The sequence below is a fragment of the Necator americanus genome, chromosome I (assembly GCF_031761385.1).
Source record: "Necator americanus strain Aroian chromosome I, whole genome shotgun sequence".
NCBI classification, from domain to species: Eukaryota; Metazoa; Nematoda; class Chromadorea; order Rhabditida; family Ancylostomatidae; genus Necator; species Necator americanus.
Genome location: NC_087371.1, coordinates 4,330,582 through 4,340,118, shown reverse-complemented (window position 1 = coordinate 4,340,118; position 9,537 = coordinate 4,330,582). Strand labels below are relative to the sequence as shown.

Here is a 9,537-nt window from a genome sequence, read left to right as displayed (position 1 = left end):
TTTTTGGGTGTTCGTTATCTGCAGAATAAGCCAGGAGGGCGAAAAAGTCGCCTGATGTTCATTTGAATGCTTATAACATATTGGATAAGTCCACTTCAATAGAAAATCCATAGAAAGAGGTGAATTTCTGACCTCTACCGGGAAAAAAAACCTCCAATCTATCGTTTCTTAAGGAATGTAGCCTAGGCGGCGGCACTTAAAAGTCAAATTCAAAGCCCCGGTAGCTCGAATAAACGAATGTTGGCCGACAAAAAAAAGTGAGAGAGAGTTGTCAGCGGCAGGCGTTGTGTTGCTTATGGAAAACTCTGTCTTCCAGCGCAGTTTAGCGTAAAATTTGCTGGCGTCATCGCTCATTCACTAATCGATACGCATAAAAATAACGCAGAACCGCTCCACTACATTTTTTCCTCGTATCAATATTACGTCCTCTTCGGAGAACCTCCTCTCCTGAAAAGGGATGTCCTGAAAAGGAACTACAATTGAAGATGAATTTCCTATTGTCTGCACCGGTTCACCTTCAGCTCGTACCTCATTTCCTGGATCTATTCGTCTTTCTGGAGCGTTGCTTTTTTACGTAGGCTCCGGCTCGATTCCTGATCATTCCTCATTGAGTCCCAGGACCACTGTTACGTTCGTCTAACCGCGAAAATTTCTAGTTTTCCTCGATTCTCTTTTACTTTTTTCTCTTTCGAAGAAATTTATCACTTTGTCCATCCGTGAACAACAACGCTCACTATTTAAAAAGAAAAATCTTCACACTTACCACTTAAAAGAAAAAAGCTTACCATCTAAAAAAAGAGTCTTTTGTGGGCACAAGATAAATCCATTTTTGTGGATTATTGTGGATTTGGACGGGTTTTACTGTGTGCTACGTAGGTGACCAGAAATTGACAGATTCGTACAACTTTCGCTAATTGTTATTGAATTTCATCCAGAAACACATGATATGTCAGCAAAAAGGACGAGTTAGTCGTATTTAATTGCAATACGGTAAACATCCGCGCGATAGGTTCAGTCGCGCGCGAAAACTCGTCCACACATCACGAAAAAGACCCACTTTATCCACATTTTAAAAACCTCATTATTTTAAAAAAGAGGGGAGATATTTACTCGTAAGTTAATCCAAGCTGTCTGAATCCATAAAAAGTTTTGATTTAGATTTCGTAGGGGCTATATTTTAGAATTTATCGTCTATTAAAAAAAATGGCTCTATTGATCCGTAAATTTGAAGGTCGTTTCATGCGTTTTACGTTAAAACTGTAGCTCTCTAGTTCTCTGACTTCGTGAGGTCGTGTTTAAAATTCTTAAAAAAAAATTCAAGGTTTTTGTTTTTGATAATCATTGCTTAGATGCATAGTTATTGCTCCTTTTTCCTAACTTTTCTCTCTAAAATTGGAAATTAGTTTGATTCCCTTGAAAAAAAAAATCAAAAAACGTTTCAAAAACATGATCTTTCTTTTCGCCATATTCGGCTCCACTATTTCGAGAAATGTTAGAATTCAGCACAGTCATTTGGCGATCTCAATTCGAAATTTTTGACAAAAGGACAAAATCCATGAAAGCGTTGAAGTAAGGTTCCAGGAATTCAAAATGTTCAATACAAACCTCACAGTTAAAGAAGAATGAGGTCGTTCATCAAATCTCAGCATTCTGGTTGTCCAGGCTTTCTCCTCCTCTTCCACGGAGCGCCAAAAATGTTTATTGCTTAAAATTTGGTGGCAGACCTCTTTCCTCTTCATCTCCGAGGTCTGCATCGATCGAATTCTTTCTGAACTTCTCAAACTTCCTCCCACCTTGGTTTTTGCTGGGAAAAAAGAAATTGAAAAAATAAAAAAAAATGAAAAAATATAAATGTAATAAAAATAAAATATAATAATTATGCAGCGACCCAATATTCCACTTTATTTGATTGTGGCTGTATCTGTGAGGCAAAAAGAAATTTTAGAGGATTTTTTTTGCGCTATCTACATGCTTCTTACTGTAGAATACGGTACATCTTAGTGTTTTTTTACAGATGTTATAAAAATTTATTTGTTGTCGTAGCCGAATGTGGAAGTTTGCTGTGCCATGGTTCGCTTTTCTCATCAGCACCGTAATAATCGTTATTCAACGGACAACTATCACAAATTTGCAGGTGCCTCAATCCATCATTTTATTGATTTTTTTTTTGTGGAGAATAGCAGACATTTTAGAGACAACTCGTCACCTCCGTGCGAACAAAACGCTCAGTCGATGCGCAGAATGGCGTATTTCTGCCGGTTTACGCACAAATCTCGGTAACGCGATTAGTATCGATCGGTATCGATTTTCTGATAGTCAAAAATAGTTGCTTTCAGCGAAAAGCAATGCATCGAATGTGTCTACAGAAGCGATATAATATGAAGGAATTGGAGGGTGTAGAGAAAACGACACCGATGACGTCACCACGAAAACCGAAAGCTCAACGTTTTCGCGTACGCTCGGAACGGAAACGTAAGTGGTTGCTGATTGGTGTCGGCTGATCTTTGATCTCTTTTGCTAAGAGAAAAAAAAAACGATCGTGAAGGACGGCGTGCACGTCCCACGCTTCGTTTCTTAAACCACTTCTATTTATAGGAACTAACGTCAGAGGCTGTTTACCAAATGTTTTGAGATTTCGTGGAGTTCGTTAAATTAGCATTGTTCGGACGCACTTTTGCGGATTTGCCGCAAGCGCGCGGTCCCCAACATTCTGCGAAAAACTGCGCAATTTATGAAAGTGCAAGGATCAGTTTGCGAAAAATCTTCGTTGGAGATTTCAGGGACTTGAAATGAACCAGACGTACAAAAATTGTGCAGTTCTGAAAAAATTGTGCATGGCGATCTGAAACTAATTTTGGGAATGGCTTATTTCTACGCAAAAAGTATAAACGCTTCTATACCGGTTACTGAGATGAATGCGACACAATGTTCTCCGTGTTAGTGACTCGGCTGCAAATCCTAATCGATATCCTTATTTCGATGACTTCAAGGAAAAAGTAAAAAGTAAAGTAGGAAAAGTAGCGCCTTAGAAAAGCTGAGAATTTTGGTTAGAATGTGAACAATTCAGATTTCTTCCCGAACAAGATTTTATCCTGATTAATTTATGGGAAATGGACAAGTTCTAATGCAAAAGGAAGTGGCCTGTCAACAAATTCATTTTATTCCTTCTTACGGAAAAAACTCCTTATGATTTTTTGGATACATTCGATCCCGGAAAGGAATAAATACATTTGGAAAATTCTGAGCGGTAATATGAGAAATTCAACTTGATCATTTCACTGTTTTTACTTTTCGTTTACCAGATTCATCAGGAAATACAGCAGGAAAATAAATAATTAAATAAATAAATAAATAAGTGAGAGATTCAAGACTCCGAACTACGTATTTCTCGTGTCACCACCCGCTGCGTATCGTAAGGATTGATCAGAGATCGCAGTTTAGGCTGCTCCAGTGAAGTGAATATGTCCGATCCTTCACTTGTTGGCATCCGGCCAAATACTATGGGCGCAGCGTTGCGAGACAAACACGCCTACTATGTCACTGAATTTGATCTGGGCTATAGTATGTTAGTGGTGAGTTTTTATTGTGTTGAATGAATCGAGCTAGGGCATATTTTCCACATTATTCAGAACTATTTTGCAACTGTATACCCAGGGCCAATCACAGAGATGGGGGCGTGGCCTACCCATCTCTGCGATTGGCTCATCCTTAGACATGCACTCAGTTCAGCTCATATTTCGTGAAGCTGTTGTTGTTGTTTTTTTCAGTTCCCTTCAGTACGTTCACTCAACAATTCTGAACCAAAATCAATAGCAACTCTGCCGTATCCATTCCATGGCACAGACAATACGGTATTCAATGATACCGCCTACTACAATTATGGTGACATGCTTATCGCATACAATTTAAAGAATGGCGAAACGAAAGAGCTACGGCTAAACATCAGTACGGTAAGTGTGTCGTGGTGGTTTTCGAAAGAAATGGGACCGGTCCCAATCGTGTACAATTCTTCAGAGTATGCTCTATAATAATTCGAATTCTCGTATGGATGTGCAGGCAGACGAGCACGGTATATGGGTGTTGTATCGACGGAAAGGCGAGGATTACATGACAGCCAGTCGTGTACAACCAATCAGTTTAAAGGTTAATTTTCTCATTCCTTTTTTTTTCCTCCTTAATTTCACTTAATTTGATCTCACGCTGCCAAATTTTGGAATTATATTTTAGCTTTTATTCCGGCAAAAAAAGCATAAAACACCAAATTAAAAATTCCCATGATTTTCATAGTGTTGGATAGTTTTGCGGGAATGAATTTGCTATTTAGCAAAAGAAAAAGGAGGTGAGTGTAAATGCCGCAAACTATAAATAAATAGTAAATAACAATATGATATAAGTAAAATAAATAGTAAATAAATAACTATAAATAAATATATAAATAGTATAAATCGTGAAATTAGACTTTGGAGTTCCTATGTCACCTCGGTGGCAATGCCAAATTTTCTTAAAATAAATGGAAAAATACTTCTTATTCTGTGGGCAGGGTTTTACAGTGACAGGGCTGTCAATGGTTCGAAACCGCTGTGGGCCCAACTAAGCCCTACATCCCTTCGAGGTCGATAAATTAGTGTAAGTTGGGTCAAAACGACCTGAAGCTCGATGCAGTTGCATAGGCGGCTGCGCTTGGAGCGTCGGGGGTGGAGCGTAGCGGTTAGAATCGAGATGGGACCCTCACTAGCACCACTTGTCGTTGCTGTGAGAACGAAGCAAGCGATAGTCTCGTTCCGATTCCAATCGCTACCTCCGCCGTGCCGCTTCGAGTGCAGTCGCTTACGCAAATGCACAGAGCTTCAGATCGTTTCGACCCGACTGTACCAGATTTGTCTACGAGGACCGAAACAATGATTTGACCGATTGGCTGGGTCCCACAAGTCATTGCATAGGCGAAACACGTGTTCATAAACCTCAAATGAGTCGAAATTGAAGTCAATTGAAGTCAAACTGATTAAAACCGAACAATTTGTACAGAAAAATTATAATTATTTGATTCATAGTTATATAACTAATCGATAATTTAATTTATAAAAATTTCATCGTACATCGTTTGCTGAGCTTCAAAGTAAATAAATAAAAGTAAACAATACTAGAATTAGTAGTGCTTTCCTACGAACATAATATCGTTCGTTAACTGTTCCTCTAAGTTCCACCATACTAAATTTTTCGCCCTATGAAGCGTAAATTACCTACTGTATTCGCAAAAGAGTCTAAATCCAATCGCCAGCGTATAAACTGTTGCGCAGGAAGTGTAAAGCACTATTAATTTGCACATTTAATTAAAATTTAGTTTAGAACCATAAACGAGAGAAAATGAATGGGACAGCAACGTATGATAAAATCTTAAATACACTAGAATCGGGTCAAAACGAGCTAAAGCCCTGTGCAGTTTGGTATGCGGTTGCGCTCACGGTGGGACCTTTCCCAGCTCCAATCAGACAGCGGAAATGAGTGAAGGTCCCATCGTCCCACCACGTCCCGCAACCGCTTATGCAACTGGACCAGGTTTCACGTCGTTCCGATCCAACTGGAGGTGGATTTAACAGTAAAAAGTGGAACTACTACCGTATTACCGTACCTAGTTCAACTAGGCGTGGGAATAAGTGAAATTATATCATTTCAGGTGTTGTCAAGTTGGCCTCTGCCCGCTGTTCTTCCATCTCGTCTGTGCAATGCGATTATACGTTGTGGATTACTGTACACTGTGGAATGTGGCGTCGATTCGGTGACAATGTCCGCAATCTATGATTTCTACGCTCATATGTACGTGAACGGAAAGCAGACCAGATGGAAAGGTGACCGTTTCAGATAACGTTTATTTAAATACCTACAATAATACAAATTACACTCTTTGGTAGCGGTATTTTTAGGTAAGAGACGTAGAGGAAAGTATAAAATCACTGGTTATAGGTATTGTCTGAAAATATTCTTATTTTTACGCTCGCACATCGAGGAGGTCCCATTTGGAAAGGATACTATGACCTTCCTAACCGCTTTTCTTTTTCAGGCCTAAACACTCTATCGAGCGTTCAATACGATCCAAATTCGAAAAGTATCACCATTTTCGACAATGGGAATATTTATACCGTATCTGCGTCATAGTTCAAGGAAGTCCGTAATTGCACAAACAGTGACGAATTAGCATTCATATTTAAGTCTTCGACCAATAACGCATATATCGATTGTATTGATTTTCACCCACTCCACAGACCTAATGTATCGTTAACGATCAACGTAGCGTCGATAGGGTTCGTTCACACTTGACAACGAAGAATTATCGATTTTTCTCCGCACCGCATTCAGCGGCACCTTGATCTAATCAATAATATCGATCTTGCAATAACTATGCAATCAAAAGCTATTTTCAGTATCTAGTCCAGTAGAATATTTTTTTCCGGACGTGTTTTTCTAAATCTAATGTGTTTCTTTCTGTTTCTCTGCACTCTCTTTAAAACACATAATATTTCCACGTATCGTATGCAGTTCTTGTTTCTTCTTTCTCATTAACACAACTAATGCTTGTTGAGTATTTGTAAACATGAAATATCATTTGACTCCCCCTAAAGTTGTATTTCGGTCCAATAAAGTATCGATTTATTGATTGATTGATAGGCGGATTTGCTCTCGGTACGTTATGAGTGTGAGGACGCTGTTAATACCTCATCGAGACCAGTTTCCGAGACTGTTTTGTGATTATTGCATTAAACCACCCCATACCGTCACGTATGCGGGGCGTCCACAATCGACTCTTATTGATTTTATTGATCTATGTACTGATTTCGGAAGGTGGGACCCAAGTACGGTTTGAGGACTATCAATGCGGTACAGATGCGCCGTCCAGATTCTTGTCCTATCTGATGACGTCACAGTGTGATCAAGTGGGCAGTGAGTTCTTTCTTCTAATTTTTTTTCGTATTTCGATGCTATTCATCAAAACAGATGATCAATCGATATTCATCAGTACTGTTGTGATGTCGACGAGTGGTCATAACTCACTGGGCTACCATACTACTACAGTATTATCTTTTAATCTACTAATCACTACAAAAAAAGCTCGAACCATGAGAGTAATCGCTAGTAGCGCAACGTAACACTCGGCGTTTTGTCAGAAACAGAAACTCTGAGTTACGTAAATCTGTTTCGAACGAATATTTCCTGGAACTACGAGAGTTTTTGGAAAATTCTGCCTGAGAAGGAAATTTTTTGCGCAACCATTCTATGAAAATGTAAATCCAACCATTTAAAAATTACCCTATGCATAATCAAGAAAAAATTCCTTGAAACGAGTTATGCATACGGTTTTACAAGGTTTAAGCGCACTCCCTCGCATTTTTTTCTCTAAAATAAATTCTAATCAATAGATTTTTATTTTAAACAGTATAAAATAGTAGTTTTCCCTCATTCAGGGCGAGTATCCTTATTCTAAGGGATGATAATAGGAACTTCGACTAAAACTAAGCCCGATTGTATTTCTTGGTAGTTTAAAGAAAACGTATGAGATTAGGAATCAAAATTATTGATTGAAGCAGATCAGAAGATAAGAAACCCATCGCGCGAACATCTCGAAATCTTCGCATTAAATAATAGTAATAATTTTGCATTATTTGCCGAAAACAGGGATGATTTAATGATTTTTACTCGTCCTACATCTTAACGCTTAGGAAAACTGGAGGAATGTCAGGATTTTCTCATCTCCTCATCCAGAAAATAGCATTTTTAGCCTCTGTTGTATGACAGGATTTTAACGTTCAATTTTCAAAATTTACAGCCAATCGAACACTTTCTTACAGTAACCCGGAATTCTTCATTTTGAATTCAGTGTCAAACTCTCTAACTCTACCGTATCCTATTAATGTGGGGGAATTTTAAAACAATGATCCTACTTGATTGTAATAGCGTGATCTACCTACTGGTTCTATACTTCAAAATATAATAATCTGTTTTCCACAAATATGCAAATATGGTCGATTTTCCATGAATCCAGTAAAATATATAGGTTGTTATCATAGGTAGCACGAGTAAACACAGATATGTTGTTTTTGTTTTCTTCAATAAACAAGAGTGACCACACCTAATGCCTGCGATCGCATTCGAAAAAGTGCACTAAGCCAAAAAAAAAGTAAGCCGTTAAGGATTTTCTGTGATTGGTTGGATGGGATGATCCATTCAACCAATCACAGAGAATTATTGAATGTGACTCATTCAAGAAAAAAAAACTCCATAATTTCAGTTAATATATGCTGTATTCGTCACGATAGTTGCTATTCGGGCTGTATCGTCCCTCAATTGAGTTGTGATATGGAATTTTGTCGATGCCTCTTTGCACTTAACGCTAATCTCTATTGTCGTAATATTATCCATGCATCACATTGTAACATGGTTCAATGGTTAGGAAGTAACTATATATGTCCACGTATGGCTCAACCATTTAATATTGGTTAATTTTTGATGTTGTGTTTTTTTTTCTTAATTTTTTTTCCTTAGAACGAGTACCAAAATCACCAAGTCACCAAATTGCCAACTAGTCATTCTCCCCGTTTTTTTTTCCTGGTTTTTTTGTAGGTATTATTTCTATGTCGTCACGTAAACATGTAAATAGTTTTTATCAGGATCAAATCCAAGGGTTATTAAAGAAACACTTACAGTGGAAACTTACTATAAAGTAAGAAGAAACTTGGGAAATTTCCTTAAAGGGTTAAAAAATTATAATATCAAATACTACAACTCAAATTATTCCACAATTTTGCTGCCAGAGAGCGAGCGTTAAGAAATGGATCAATCCACAACTTGCAGTAAAAGAAACCCGAAAAAAAAGAATGACACAAGCTGAAAATGACACAAGTTACGTGATTAGGCAATCGGTACAAGTACATGGAGTTCCAGGACATAAATATATGACACGAGGCTACAAGAAAAAGAAAAGGAACAATGCTTACAGTACCCTTGGCAAGAACATATCGCGACAAGAATTCCTACCAAAAAGTTAGTTTTTAAAGTTTATGTTCATCTAAAGCTAGGGCTACCGCTTCAACGGCGGCAATCACGTTGGGAACAGGGGCAGAAGCATGATATAGTCTGGTCAAAATGGCATGAAGCTCGTGCAGTTGCGTGAGTGGCTGCGCTCCAAGCGGTGGAGGTAGGGGCTGGGACCCAGGTGCGATCATCGCCAGCTGCACCGATGAATGGTGCTAGCAACGCCCCCCCCCCCCTCGGTCCTAACCGCAACGATCCATCGCACTGCTTCCAGCGCAGCCGCCTACGCAACTGAGCCTCACGTCATTTTGACACGACTATATTGTGCTTCAGATACTATTTGTAGAGGGAGCGGGCTTCAGTAAAGGTAGTGGGTTCCTTGCCCAATTTTACTGGAATTCGTAATCGTTGGGGTTTTTGGAACGCGTGTTGGCCTATACAATGACTTGCGGGGCCAGCCGGTGGTCAAGTCAGTGTTTTTATAGCGGTAGCTTTAGATGAACGTAAATTTCA

At 38.8% G+C, this 9,537-nt stretch overlaps 2 protein-coding genes across 3 annotated transcripts; both read left to right on the top strand.

Annotated features, from left to right (window-relative positions):
* Positions 1 to 2,047: 2,047 nt before the first annotated feature.
* RB195_004436 (uncharacterized protein) lies at positions 2,048 to 6,153 on the top strand (the record flags this gene model as incomplete). The annotated part of the gene is made up of 8 exons (XM_064182283.1): positions 2,048 to 2,134; positions 2,193 to 2,276; positions 2,337 to 2,472; positions 3,442 to 3,572; positions 3,768 to 3,950; positions 4,015 to 4,143; positions 5,675 to 5,846; positions 6,059 to 6,153. 8 exons carry the CDS (start codon positions 2,048 to 2,050, stop codon positions 6,151 to 6,153), a joined length of 1,017 nt encoding a protein of 338 aa, XP_064033550.1.
* A 623-nt stretch (positions 6,154 to 6,776) lies between these two features.
* Positions 6,777 to 8,493, top strand: RB195_004435 (uncharacterized protein; the record flags this gene model as incomplete). 2 transcript variants are annotated; one of them, XM_064182282.1, is made up of 2 exons in its annotated part: positions 6,777 to 6,936; positions 8,282 to 8,493. In XM_064182282.1, 2 exons carry the CDS (start codon positions 6,777 to 6,779, stop codon positions 8,491 to 8,493), a joined length of 372 nt encoding a protein of 123 aa, XP_064033548.1. The 2 variants fall into 2 exon arrangements, with proteins under 2 accessions (XP_064033548.1, XP_064033549.1); XM_064182281.1 differs by having other exon boundaries at positions 6,909 to 6,936.
* Between the last annotated feature and the right edge of the window lie 1,044 nt (positions 8,494 to 9,537).